The sequence below is a fragment of the Babylonia areolata genome, chromosome 3 (assembly GCF_041734735.1).
Source record: "Babylonia areolata isolate BAREFJ2019XMU chromosome 3, ASM4173473v1, whole genome shotgun sequence".
Classification (NCBI taxonomy): Eukaryota; Metazoa; Mollusca; class Gastropoda; order Neogastropoda; family Buccinidae; genus Babylonia; species Babylonia areolata.
Window position 1 is genome coordinate 51697954 of NC_134878.1, and position 15000 is coordinate 51712953.

Sequence of the window (15000 nt, forward strand, 5' to 3'; positions counted from 1 at the left end):
AGAACGAAGAGCACACAACCACTCGGAGGAAACTGATCCCCACTGACGACCGTCAAGACGGGCAAACAGCCCTGAAGCACACCAAAGACTGGCACGGCTGCCTCTTCTGACAGTCGCGGACCGAAAAGCCCAGAATCTTGTCACTGACGAGCAAAGAAGAGGCTGATCTCAGTTCAGTGACAGCCTGAACTGAGACTGAGAATTACGTGCAATCAGCACAATCCGCACTGCTCTCTAGCTAGATGGGGTGGGTGAACAAGGAGGGGGTTAAGCACTCATAACTGATTTGTCATGAGATGTGACATTGTTGTTCAGTGTTACTGCTGTTGTTCTTCTTGTCTTTTTGTCGTCTTTTCTTCTTTCCCTTTTTTGTCCAATGTTTTTGATCTACAAGTTTGTGCTTGTATGTATTTTTTTTTATTAAAGAGAGAGAGAGAGACAGACAGACAGACAGACAGACAGGGAAGCAACCAATTCAGAATAGCAGTCAGACAATAAGAAGCGACGACATTTGATGAACTGGCTTGCAAATACGTCTTATGAACAGTGAACAAAGTTAACTCATTACTTACACGAGCTGTCACTGACACCCACTTATGTTTCAAAATTAATGTACAATACAATGAACGTCCAACAAAATTAATCATAATCATTTGGGAGTCCTAACGTGAAGAACGGAGAGGAAACACTTTAACGACAGCCTGGGTATTGATTGAAATATCAGTATGGCTTTTATTGCCAGAGTGATTCAGAAGTGTGATTAATTTTTTTCTCTCTTTATTGGCAAAGCTCGTGGCAGAATCGGTCAATCAGGCGTTGGACTTCTAATCCAGCTTTGTTATTCACCAGTGACCATCAGACTTCCAGAGCCCGTTTCGACATGGTGTTGTGTTTTCGAGAAAGGCACATACTTAACTCCGATTTTTCTCACTCCGTCTAGGTGTGAATGGGTGTCTGACTTAGGTTGCGGAACATTAATTTTAAACAGCGGAAGAAGGGAGATAATTCCTGCCTACTTACCTTCCTATCATCTTCCATTGCCGAGCCCCTGAGAACACAGCGGAGATTAAATACTGTCCCTTTGGCGGTAAGAATGCATTTGGGATCGTAAACCCTTTTCCCCAGAGGCACAATACTGCAGGAACAGCAGAAGGAGATACTTCTTTCCTTTCAGTCATCTTCCCATGCCGAGCCCTAGACACAGTGGAGATGAAAAACTGTCATTGTGGCGCTAACAAGGCTTTGGGACCTTTAACCCTTTTTAACCCTTTCCCCCAGAGGCACAACACTGCAGATCAGTAATCAAGAGAAAGGGTTTACGAAGATAGCGTGGACATTTTGCTTTCCTCTTCACTGACACTGAAATGAAGCTAACCCCCTGATCAAATGCTCCTGAACATCAGCTTGGCAGGTATGCGTAAAATTCGGGCTGCTCTCTCCAGGGAGAGCGCGTCGCTTCACTACAGGGCCACCCTTTTTTGTATTTTTTCCTGCGTGCAGTTTTATTTGTGTTTCCTATGGAAGTGGATTTTTCTAGGGAATTTTGCCAGGAACAACCCTTTTGTCGCCGTGGGTTCTTTTTCGTGCGCTAAGTGCATGCTGCACACGGGACCTCGGTTTATCGTCTCATCCGAATGACTAGCGTCCAGAGCACCACTTAAGGTCAAGTGGAGGGGGGGGGGGGGAATATCGGCGGCTGAGCCGTGATTCGAACCAGCGCGCTCAGATTCTCTCGCTTCCTAGGCGGACGAGTTACCTCTAGGCCATCACTCCACAGTCACTGATACCCACTTTATGTTTCAAATGTACAATGCAATGAACGTCCAACAAAATTAATCCTAATCATTTGGGAGTCCAAACGTGAAGAACGGAGAGGAAGCACTTTACATGCCTCACTTCCACACATGTACTGGATAGCCTTCTTCTTCTTTTGTTCGTTTTTCTGGGGATCCAGTTTCAGGAAATCTGTATACGTAAAACGTTTCTTCAAACAACATTATATCAGTGTCACTCTCAAGAGTCACTGTTAGGTTTCTGTGAGCACGTGTGTGTTATGTGTGTTAGTGTAGTAGTAGTAGTCTTCAGTTTAACGTCTTCCACTTCAAGTGATATTAGACGGAAAAAAAAAGAAAAAAAAGGGGGGTGGGGGGTGGTGTGTGTGTGTGTGTGTGTGTGTGTGTGTGTGTGTGTGTGGAGGGGTGGGGGGGTGGAGGGCGGAGCGTGGTGGTGGGAACGGTATTGGACAGAGGGTGATGAATGATGTGTGTGTATGTGTGTGTGCGCATATGTGTGTGTGTGTGGTGGGGAAAGATACAGAGCACTGGAAAAAATAAGACATTAAAAGGGGAGACATAGGTACAATATAGAAGGAAACGCTAACGTCAAACAACTGTAACAACTATAACAAATGTCCAATATGGCCTATGCAGCAAACCTTCCGCAACAGCAGATAACATCTTGAAATTGTCAAAAATACATTCAAATTTTCTGAGAAGTTTGGTAAAAACGATTTCAGACTCTGACATTCAAAGAGTATGTGTTTACTTGAAATAGATTCTCCACATATGCATCTCTGCTGAACTGTTATAAAAGCGTTCAGCTTTATCCTGTTTGATAATGCCTGAATTTGCCTTAATCTGAATAAATTACTGAATGCATTTGATTGATTGACAGATTCCGGTTGTTGAATATTATTTATACTTTTATTTAAAACTTTGCCATTTTGCTGGTATACTTCCCTAACTTTGCTCCATGATGCTTTTTCTAGTAAGCGGTACCCCTCTTGTACAGACAAAGGCACATAAAGCTCTGTGGTTCCCTGTTGGTGTTTTGCACCTTTTCTTGCAGCCCTGTCAGCCCATTCATTATATAAGAGACCAAGGTGAGAAGGAACCCAACAAAAAGTTATGTGTTCCTCTCAAATTCAAAAGATGTGCAATGTGACTTATTTCTATTATTTTGGACTTGTTCTTACAATTTGATGAGTTTAAAGCATATAATACAGATTCTGAATCAACACAAAATAAGACTTGAAGAAGGCAAACTGGAAGATCAAGAATATAATTTAAAGCCATAAGAACAGCGTTAAGTTCAGCTGTGAATATTGATCGATCTTTACCAATATGGTATGATCGTTCTGTTTTCAGTTTTGGTATAACGAAAGCTGAACCTGCTTGGCCATTGTCTAGGAGTGAGCTGTCTGTGTAAATATGTAAGTGGTCACGGTATCTATTCAGAAGGTGTAACTGGACTTCTGTTGCCATGATATTTGGATTTTCTTTTTTTGCAATGTCAGTATGATTGATATCAAACTGTGCTTTACTCATCTCCCAAATGGGGTATGGACTTACTGTTTTCTGCGTGTATACATTATCTGGATTAATTTCGGACTTTTGGAAGAGGTTCGACACAAACGTGCCAATTGGTGTTAGATAAGATATCGTTTTAGCTCTTTTGGGGAAGTTGTTTTCAGATGTAATTCTTACTTCCTCCGATGTAAAATTTTCAGTTGTTGAGCTTCTCAATACGTATTTAGCACATGCCAGGTTTCGGTATTCATCCAAAGGTAATTCTCCTATTTCTTTATATGTTCCGAGGGTTGATGCGTGGAAAGGTACGCCAAGGGCAAGTCTATATGCTTTACAGTCAGTGCTTTGAAGTTTCTTTAACAAATACTTTGGAGCATTGAAAAAGACTTCTTGTCCATACGATAGTTTGGATCGAATAAGTGATGATGATAAATGTTTCAATATCGTTGTGTCTTGTCCCCAGTACTGTTTACTTATAACTTTGAGCAAGTTTAAACATTTTCTTGCTTTTGTTATTATATATTCAATATGGGCATTCCAAGCTAGTTTGAAGTAAGCATTAAGCCTAAATTTTTTTTTTAATCATATCTCTGTACTGAATGGGCTCATTTTCAATTTTAAATGTTGGTAACTCTTCTGGATTATTACCATTGTTAAAAAGCATAATGTGAGTTTTTTTCTGCTGATAATGTAAGACCATTGTCGACAATATACTTATTCAATTTATCTATTTCTCTTTGGTATGTTTTCTTAATATAGTTTAATGCCCTTTTTGATGTATTTCTTTTCATAGTTACATTCATCCACATACATATATCATCTGCGTATTGTACTAGGATCACGTCTTTTGATAAGTGTTGGGGTAAGTCGTTCAGCAAGATGTTAAATAGAACAGGGGCAATAACAGAACCTTGGGGTAATCCCATGTGAAGAGTCTTAGGATTTGAGTACGTATTTCCGATTCGTACTTGTATACGTCTTTTAGTCAGGAAATCTTTGATATAATTATAGAGACGCCCTGAAAAGCCAACAGATTTCAGTCTAAAGAGTAACTTTGCATGCCAGACTTGATCATAGGCTTTCTTTATATCAAAGAAAGTTGCAAGAACGTTTTTTCTTCTAGCAAATTGTTGTTTTACATCTGTTGTAAGTTTAACCAAATTATCAATTGCAAATCTACCTCTCTGAAAGCCCGCTTGATTAATTGGGATAATTCTATTTTTATGGTAATAGTACATCAGTCTTCTCAAAATTATTCTTTCCATCAGCTTACCAGTATGTGATGTTAGCGCAATTGGCCTGTAACTGTTCTTATCTGTTTTACATTTTCCTTGTCTATGAACTGGTATTACAATAGACTGTTTCCATTGTGCTGGCATTAAACCATCAATCCAGCACTTTTGAAAAAGCTTAAATAACAAAACAACAAAATTTTCTGGTAAGTGTCTAAGCATCTCATTTGAGACCGCGTCAAGTCCTACAGATGTTTTCTTTTTAGGGAGGGATAGTAATGCGTCTTTAACCTAACTAAGTGTGAGTGGAGCATTGATGTTTTGACTGTTATCGGGACTTGGATCTGAATAATCACTTTTGCTCTCTTCTTCGGTTCTGTGTTTACTCATTTTAGGCGATAGACCTTCCAATCGCACAGACTCTGAGAACATTTCTACAAATGTTTCTGCTTTCTATGCACTGGACGGAAATTCTTTGTCTTCTGTCTTAATTGGGCAAGATGGCAAACTTATACCTTCTTTCATTTCACTGAATTTTTTCCAAACCTTTTTAGTATCTTTATGACTGAATATCTCGTTATTACAGAATGAGGACCAATATTGTCTTCTAGCCTGTGCAATGACCATGTTACTATAATGGTTTGCCCTTTTCTTTTCTATAAGATTTTCTTGTGACTTGTTTTTCATATAAATTATAAACTTACTTTTTTTTTATCATTTGCTGCTGCTTCACAGGCTGGCGTCCACCGAATATTTCCTAAATGCTTGTTTGATTTAAGCGAATTACATTTTGGAATTGATATATCGGCGGCTTGTAATATGGTGTCAGTAAAGAAGGAATATAAATTTTCTATATCCCCAGTGTTTACGGACTCAGTGTTTTTGCAAGCAAGCATACTTTCGAATTTCTCCCAGTCAGTATCTTTATAGTTATACTTTGGGACTTTGTCTTTTTGAAATTACGTATATCTTTCAGTTTCATTAAAAGTGTGTTAGTGTGTGTGTTAGTGTTAGTGTGTGTGTTAGAGTGTGTGTGTGTGTGTGTGTGTGTGTGTGTTTACATGTAATTTTGTTTTTAATCGCTTGAAACAAGACAATGGCGCTACCAAAGTAGTTGACATTTAGTTTCTTTTCTATGAGTCAGGGTGATGGTGTGTGTGTGTGTGTGTGTGTGTGTGTGTGTGTGTGTGTGTGTGTGTGTGTGTGTGTGTGTATCTGCATACAGTCGCATTCGCACCTCCCACGTACGTGTTTGTGTATGTGTGTGTCGTGACAAGTGTGTATGAGTTTCACTACAGTTTAGGTTACCGCTTGTAGCAGTTCTACCCATCACAACATCTCTTTCATTAATTAATCTCGGGAGTTCTGTCTGTTGTCAAGTCCTTTCTTGATCGCACATTTTCACTTTTTCGCAACCCCAACAACAGCAACAACAACAACAAAAAAACAACCAAGTACAACTATCAAAGACACCCCGCACAAAAAAAAAAAAAAAAAAAAAAAAAAAGGAAAGAAAGAAAGCTTCGGTTCAAGGGAAACCACCCCGTTTCAATACAGCGACGACCTGGTCTTCCGCGCAAACTTCTGCTTGTTTCCCTCTAACGTGAAGGGCGCCGCTCTCAACCCTGTGGCCCCAGAGACAAAGTGGCGATTGATTCCGTTCGAGAGCAAGGGCGTAGGCGTCTCAGGAGCTTCGGTCTCTATGCTCGTCTGCTTGTCATCGTCGTCGTCATCATCCTCGCTATCGACGACGTGGTCAGCGGAGAGGGTGAAGGTGCACTTGTGGCCGTTATGTCGGTGGTGGTGGTCGTTGCTCTCAACGTCCTGGTGTGTCAGGGTGCTATTGTCGTTGTCGTTGTTGTCGTCGTCGTCGTTGTCGTTGGCATTGCGTAGAGAGGGCCTGGCACCTTGTGTGAACTGTGATGAAATGTACGAGAAAGGGGTGAGGGTTTGGTTGGAGGAGGGGCCGGGGGGGGGGGGGTAAACATCAGGGTCTATATTCAGTGACTGAGTCACGTGAATCTCTTGTTGAAGTTCCTCAAGACAGGTGTGTGTTTTTTTGTTGTTTGTTTTTTCACAGTAATAATATAAGAGAGAGAGAGAGAGAGAGAGGAGAGAAAGGGAGAGAAAGAGAGGAGGGAGGGAGAGAGAGAGATTCAAAAGATTCAAGATTCAAAAACTTTATTAGTCAACGATAAGACACAACAATATTAAGAGAGAGAGAGAGAGAGAGAGAGAGAGAGAGAGAGAGAGAGAGAGAGAGAGAGAGAGCATGTTTCCCTTACATCTTTATAACACACAGAGACACAAAGACACATACACCCACCCACACAAACACACCGTCACACACACACACGCGCGCGCGCGCCTAGTATTGGTGGTAGAAGTAGTAGTAGTAGTAGCAGCAGTAGTGTGTGTGTGTTTGTGTGTGTTCATACGTACATGCGTGCGTGCGCGCGCGACCCCGTGTGTATGTGCGTGCATGTATGTGTGCATGTGCGTGCGCGCGCGTGTGTGTGTGTGTGTGTGTGTGTGTGTGTGAGTGCCTGCGTGTGTGTTTGGTGTTGGCGGGCGGGGGGGAGGAGGGATCTGTTAACCCGTTGTTTTTAAGCGCTCTATTTAGACAATAGGCCCTATATAAATTCAGGTGAGTAGTAGTAGTAGTAGCACCAGCAGCTGTAGTAGTAGTAGTAGGTGGAGATGTATGAGGAGGAAGAGAAGAAGAAGAAGTATTGTTACAATCAGCATCATTGTCATCATCATCAGACACTATATGAATTTCTAAGTAATAATAATGAAAATGATGATACTGATGATTTCTAAATAATAATGATGATAATAATAATGATAAGAAGAAGAAGAATGACAATAGAACTACTACAACTACAACAACTACAACTACAGCAACAACAACAACAACTACTACTGCTGCTACTACTACTACAACTACTACAAATGATAATAATAATAATAATATTAGTGATAATGATAAAATATCATTTATTTTCAGTCCAATATCATCATCGTATATTAACAGACTATAAATGAATAAACAGACAGACAGATATATAGATAGATAAATAAATAAATAAACAAACAAACGAATGAATGAACAAATAGATGAACAATAAATACCTAAACTAAACCAAACTAAAACACTGACAGCGATCAGACACTGACCGTGAAGCCAGCCATGACCAGTCCCAGCAGCCCCCCGGCCACCACCTCACTCAAGCGGTGCTGGTGGTCGCTGACCCTCGTGACGCCGCACCACGTGCCGTACAGCGTCAGCACCGCGTATGACGTCAGCTTCGCCAGGCGCCAGTGACGCGTCCTCAGCCTCGCCTCCAGGTACAGCTGGGGATACGAAAAAAGGGGAAAATATATATCTCTATCTATCTATCTATCTATCTATCTATCTATATTACTAAATTATTCTCGTCCCTGGTCCACAGGGGAAGTAATCATGGTACGAGTTAACTCGTACCATGATTACTTCCCATGTGGAGCAGGGACGAGAATTCTCGTACCAACACACTATTCTAATTTCGTTCATTCTTGCTTGGTACAGATGTCATTTTAAACTGAACCGTTTACGGATTCCCGTAACACCGGTGGCCGTTCAAGGCTATGGAATCGTTAAACTTTAACAATAACTCTAGAATGGGCGAAACAGGGATGACCTACATGTCATTTTAGAGGAAATTGAACGGATTGTCATTGCTGTTTCTTGTGTTGTTTTTTTTCTTGTTTGTTTTTGTTGGTTTTGTTTTTGCTGAAAGAAGCACCACTACCACCACTGATACTACCACTACTGCTAAGACCACCACCACCACCACTATCACTCTGCCACAGGCTACCACTACCAACACTACCACTGCCACTACCACTACCACCACCACCACCACCACTACCACTCTGCCACAGGCTACCACTACCAACACTACCACTGCCACTACCACTACCACCACCACTACCACTCTGCCACAGGCTACCACTACCAACACTACCACTGCCACTGCCACTACCACTGCCACTACCACTACCAACACCACCACTACCACTCTGCCACAGGCTACCACTACCAACACTACCACTGCCACTACCACTACCACCACTACCACTCTGCCACAGGCTACCACTACCAACACTACCACTGCCACTGCCACTGCCACTACCACTACCAACACCACCACTACCACTCTGCCACAGGCTACCACTACCAACACTACCACTGCCACTACCACTACCACCACCACCACCACCACCACTCTGCCACAGGCTACCACTACCAACACTACCACTGCCACTACCACTGCCACTATCACTACCACCACCACCACCACCACTACCACTCTGCCACAGGCTACCACTACCAACACTACCACTGCCACTACCACTACCACCACTACCACTCTGCCACAGGCTACCACTACCAACACTACCACTGCCACTGCCACTATCACTACCACCACCACCACTACCACTCTGCCACAGGCTACCACTACCAACACTACCACTGCCACTACCACTACCACCACCACCACTACCACTCTGCCACAGGCTACCACTACCAACACTACCACTGCCACTACCACTGCCACTCACGATCATGAAGAGCGCCAGGTACAGGGACAGAGCGGCGTGTCCTGAGGGGAAGGACTGGCGGGCAGCGTCCAGGTCAGCCTCCGTCACCTCCGTGTTGGTGCAGTTGTAGTCTGACACGTAGCTGAAATACACAGGGGTTTGTGTCGCTTATTCACAACGGCAACAACAAAAGAAAACAAGAGGCAAAGCCTTCATGACTCACTTGTGTCTCGCGCGTTATCCAGTACAGGAATCATGAGGAGAAAAAAAAAAAAAGAGATGAAGAAATTGTTAAGAGTGTTCTATAGTAAGTATGATGAACACACACACACACACACACACACACACACACACACACACATATATATATATATATATATGTATATATATATATATATATATATATATATATATATATATATATATATATATATATATAATAAGCTTGGGGGGGGAAAGGGCATGCGAAATGGATCGAACCATGCATGTTCAGTTCCAAAGCAAGCAGACTTATCTGACATCATTTGACGAAATATAATATTAAAAGCAATGTTGTTGCTTTCTTCTTCGTGCAATAAATAGACGTGATTGTATTGGACGTAATAACGCCGTTTAAATCATGTTTTTTGAGTGTGTTTTATTATATCTCGATTATTATTTTATATTTCGTCGGTAAAGGAGACGTTGCCATCACTTCAAGCACATCGCAACACATGGTAGATCTCTAGATCTGCACGAACTGAACCAGTCTACAACGGGCAGACGAAGAAATAATCGATTCATTTTTTCTTTTATGTTCATTCCACTTAATTCGGTGTCCACTTTAGGATATTCATATGCAGTAAACAGGTTGATGGTGTAGTTAGTATCACTATGTGTTATGTTCAGAATTTGTATTTCTTTCCTTTTAACTGTGAACAAGAAAAACGAGGTCAAATCTTCTCACCAAACACAACCTACCTTCCAGCAAGTCAGTGCGAAGCGGTTTATAGAATTTTCGGATTTCGGGACGCACCTTAACGAAATAAAACTTAATGATACGGAAATACGGCTTAATTCGGGAGACTTTCAACGTATTGTTGGTATGACTGTTAAGATTTTTTTTCATACTATGTTTAAGCCAATTTTGTATTGAGAAAATGGAAATGTTACACACACACACACACACACACACACACACACAGAGAAAGAGACAACCGAACACTGGGTTAAAACATAGTTTCTCTGTCCTTTCGGTCCTGAAATGAATAGATATTTTAAACAGAAGAGTCATTCCGCGAGTGTCCATTCTCTCTCTTCTGTCTGTCTGCCTGTCTCTGTCTCTCTCTCTCCAAAAATCATAGGAGACGAGGGTGCTGTTGATACGTGTCCTATTTTTCTCAATATCATCGTTGTTTTATTCAAATCTGTACGTTTTGAGTTGTTGTTGATGTGATTATGATCATTGATGTTGCTGTTATTGATGTTGTTGTTGTTGTTATTGATGTTGTTATTTGTATTTGTATTTCTTTTTATCACAACAGATTTCTCTATGTGAAATTCGGGCTGCTCTCCCCAGGGAGAGCGCGTCGCTACACTACAGCGCCACCCATTTTTTGTATTTTTTCCTGCGTGCAGTTTTATTTTTTTTTTCCTATCGAAGTGGATTTTTCTACAGAATTTTGCCAGGAACAACCCTTTTGTTGCCGTGGGTTCTTTTTACGTGCGCTGAGTGCATGCTGTTTATCGGTTTATCGTCTCATCCGAATGATTAGCGTCCAGACCACCACTCAAGGTCTAGTGGAGGGGGAGAAAATATCGGCGGCTGAGCCGTGATTCGAACCAGCGCGCTCAGATTCTCTCGCTTCCTATGCGGACGCGTTACCTCTAGGCCATCACTCCACTTATTATTATTATTATTATTGTTGTTGTTGTTGCTGTTGCTGTTGTTGCTGTTGTTGTCGTTATTGTTGTTGCTGCTGTCACCACACGGTTCCTGCACGACAGACGCCCACTCACCCCTCACACGTGCCCCAGTCGACGTCGGGTCTGCACAGAGCCAGGAAGTGGGGCCTGAGGCACCCCGTGGTGGTCTTCAGCACCAGCACCGTCAGGGTCAGCGCCAGGTAGCCCCAGAAGTAGGTCACGTAGACCGCCACCACCTGCCGGAGTGCTGGGGGATGCTGCTGCTGCTGTTGCTGTTGTTGCTGTTGCTGTTGTTGCTGCTGCTGTTGTTGCTGCCCGCCCATCCTCAGTCTTCCTCTTCTGCTACTGCTGCTGTGTCGCGTGTTGTTGGCGTGAGCTCGGGTAAGGAGGCATCGTCGACGCAAGAGAAGCTCTGTGAGCAGGATCTGTTTTGGACAAGAAGGAAAGGTTGGGAGGAGGAGGAGGAGGAGGAGGAGGAGGCGGGAGATGGGAGAGGAGGGATGTGAGAAGATTGGTGGAATATTTTTTTCGGGGGTGGTGGTGGCTGGGTTGGGGGGTGGGTTGGGAGTGTGGGGGGTATTGTGTGTAGTAGGTGGGTGGGGTGATGGGGAGAAAGGGGGAGGGTGGAGGTAATTTTCTGTGTGTGTGTGTGTGTGTGTGTGTGTGTGTGTGTGTGTGTGTGTATGAATTGTTTCCTTTTCTTTCTATTTTTTCTCTCCAAAATATATCTATTTAAACTCAATGGTCTTTGTTCCCATTCGACTGACTGTGGGATAGCAAGCTGCCTCCATTTCTTTCTTCATTTTTCTCAACCTTTCTTTCTCCCTCCCAACGTTCGTTCTTTCCTTATCGGTTCCTTCTTATTCCTTCTTTGCTTCCTTTCTTTCTCCCGAATCTTTCTTCCCTCCTGCATTCCCTCCTCCTGCCATTCCCTCCTCCTGCCATTCCCTCCTCCTGCATTCCCTCCTCCTGCCATTCCCTCCTCCTGCATTCCCTCCTCCTGCCATTCCCTCCTCCTGCATTCCCTCCTCCTGCCATTCCCTCCTCCTGCATTCCCTCCTCCTGCCATTCCCTCCTCCTGCATTCCCTCCTCCTGCATTCCCTCCTCCTGCCATTCCCTCCTCCTGCATTCCCTCCTCCTGCATTCCCTCCTCCTGCCATTCTTCCTTCCTTTCTTTCACACATTCTTTCTTCTCTTCTATGTTCCTTCCTTCTGTCATTCTTCCTTCCTTTCTTTCACACATTCTTTCTTCTCTTCTACGTTCCTTCCTTCTATCATTCTTCCTTCCTTTCTTTCACACATTCTTTCTTTCTTCTGTGCTATGTTCCTTCCTTCTGCTATTCTTCCTTTCTTTCTTCTTCCTTTCTTTTACTCTTTTTTTCTTTCTTCTTTAATATGTCCCTTCCTTCCTTCCTACCATTCATCCCTCCTTCTTTTCATTTCTTTCTCTTTCTTTTTCTTCATCAGCCTTTCTTCTTCGCCTTTCTTTGTTTTTTGTTGTTTTTTTTTTTTTGTTCATTTGTTTATGTCATCTCCACGCTAACAGCATGTGCGTTTAGCCTGTTGGCGTAACAGCTGGTTTGTGCTCAGAAGCACAAACAAGAAGCACTCCTTCGAAATCCGCGTGCGATTTATCACTGACAACAACGGGAAGAGTGTGACAAGTGGCAACGACGGTTTGAACTGATGCTGTGTCATTGTTTTCTATAGGGCGGTGTCAATAATGTGTTGATAACGAATCACACAAACACAAATGAGCACGTTAACTCTCTCCATACGAACGGCGAAAGGGACGACGTTAACAGCGTTTCACCCCAATTACCATCATCAAAATATTGCAAGCGGAAGGCTCTTATACTGAAGAGGTGAATGTTGACAAAGAATACCACAATTCTGACGACGGAAGCAAAAGGTTGGGTCATTCAGACACCTACTGGACATCCGAGGGGTCTGTGTAGAGGAGAAGAGAGGACTGGCCGTACTGAGTGTGTTAACCTTTCCGAGTTAAAAGAAAGAAACAACAACAAAAAAAGTCTTAATGCACTTGTGCACTGTACTCACAATAGCGGCGGGAAGGACCAACGTAATGCTGACCACGACGTCATTAGTGACGGTGTCGTCCAGATAGGGATACCTGATGCTGTCATCATCACAGAAGAAACCCTGCCTCCTGGGTTTGACCAGGGCATGGACAGTCAGGATGGACCCGATCCCTGGAACCCAGAGAGACACAGAGAGAGATAGAGAAAGAGAGAGGGGGGGGGGGATTGGGAAGTGAGAGACGGAGAGAGAGAGAGGGGGGGGGTGGAGGGGGGAGAGAGAGACGGATAGAGAGAGAGAGAGGGGGGGTGAGGGGGGAGATAGAGGGGGTGTGGGAAGTGAGAGACGGATAGAGAGAGAGAGAGAGAGAGTGGGGAGGAGATAGAGGGGAGAGAGAGAGGGGGGAGTGAGAGACGGATAGAGAGAGAGAGAGATAGAGAGAGGGAGAGGGGAGAGAGAGAGGGGGGTGAGAGACGGAAAGAGAGAGAGAGAGAGAGAGAGAGAGAGAGAGAGAGAGAGAGATACGGATACGGATGATTTATTCATCAGGCCGTAGCTCCTATGAAGGGGTGCACAAACAGCATCTGTTGCGTCGCATTTGTTTGAACAGACACGAAGAAAAAGAAATCACATGAAGCAACATTTAGAATAACAAAACGACGGGCGCAATAGCCGAGTGGTTAAAGCGTTGGACTGTCAATCTGAGGGTCCCGGGTTCGAATCACGGTGACGGCGCCTGGTGGGTAAAGGGTGGACATTTTTACGATCTCCCAGGTCAACATATGTGCAGACCTGCTAGTGCCTGAACCCCCTTCGTGTGTATATGCAAGCAGAAGATCAAATACGCACGTTAAAGATCCTGTAATCCATGTCAGCGTTCGGTGGGTTATGAAAACAACAACATACCCAGCATGCACACCCCCGAAAACGGAGTATGGCTGCCTACATGACGGGGTAAAAACGGTCATATACGTAAAAGCCCACTCGTGTGCATACGAGTGCACGCAGAAGAAGAAGAATAACAAAACATATTATGAAGCTGCAATTTCTCTAAATTCAAATGCTTTTTGCAGGAACATGGACAAATTCCACACATCATTTTGCCGTTTTGAAGACGTCAACAAACTTAACTTGAATGCACAAAGCTGTCAGTAATATTTAGACGGAATATATTTTTTCTCCGATATCTACGAGAGCTGGACAGGTCAGCACAAAATGTACTTCGTCTTCTTTTTGCCTGTAGCATGAAGAGCAAATCTAATCATTATTAGGTTTCCTGTATCTGTGACGATGAACTACTAAACCCGACACACCCAACCTAAATCTTGTAGATATAATTTTCAAATGTTTGTCCATATTTAGCATTAAATACAATTTCGTATCATGCAGCCCACAAAAAGTTCTATGCAAACAAAATCTATCACAAATTTGAACATGTTAATTCCATGCTTACCATCTACGATCAATTAAACTTTGACGAAATATTCTAACAAAATTATCTGTGCTAGCCACACCTTGATTTAACCACACTTCGCCAAAAAAACATTTTCACACAGACAAATACTGACATCAGTTACACAATTTTTCTTTCCTCTAGCATCCAGTTCAAACAACATTTTATAAGTTTTCAAAGGTATTCTACTTTCATCCATTTGTATCAATCTAAGCCCATATCGTACGCACTGGACAGCAGAATTTACAACTATTGGGTATCTATTAGTTTCACAACAAACAAGGTCATTTGGGGTACACACATCAACACACAAAAACTTCTTCAAAGCAAATAGATGTACAGATTCACAGTAAACAGCAGCTTTATATAAACCCCACAACTCTGAACCATATTGGCTGCACTTGGAAATCGAACATTTTCAGAAACAAGTTCTGGGAAATATCATTTAATGAAGATAATCTTTTCATAATACAC

General features: G+C 42.8%; 1 protein-coding gene across 2 annotated transcripts in view; it reads right to left on the minus strand.

Moving 5' to 3' along the window:
* Positions 1-2243: 2243 nt before the first annotated feature.
* The window catches only part of LOC143280618 (phospholipid phosphatase 2-like), a 15391-nt gene continuing 2634 nt past the window's right edge, over positions 2244-15000 (minus strand). For both annotated transcript variants that reach the window (XM_076585334.1, XM_076585335.1), the window contains exons 3-7: positions 13095-13246; positions 11126-11457; positions 9149-9269; positions 7721-7897; positions 2244-6457 (exon numbers count right to left, since the gene is read on the minus strand). In XM_076585334.1, the coding sequence (XP_076441449.1) occupies positions 6089-6457; positions 7721-7897; positions 9149-9269; positions 11126-11457; positions 13095-13246 (1151 nt within the window). In that variant the 3' untranslated portion in view covers positions 2244-6088. The remainder of the gene's footprint in view (positions 6458-7720; positions 7898-9148; positions 9270-11125; positions 11458-13094; positions 13247-15000) is intronic.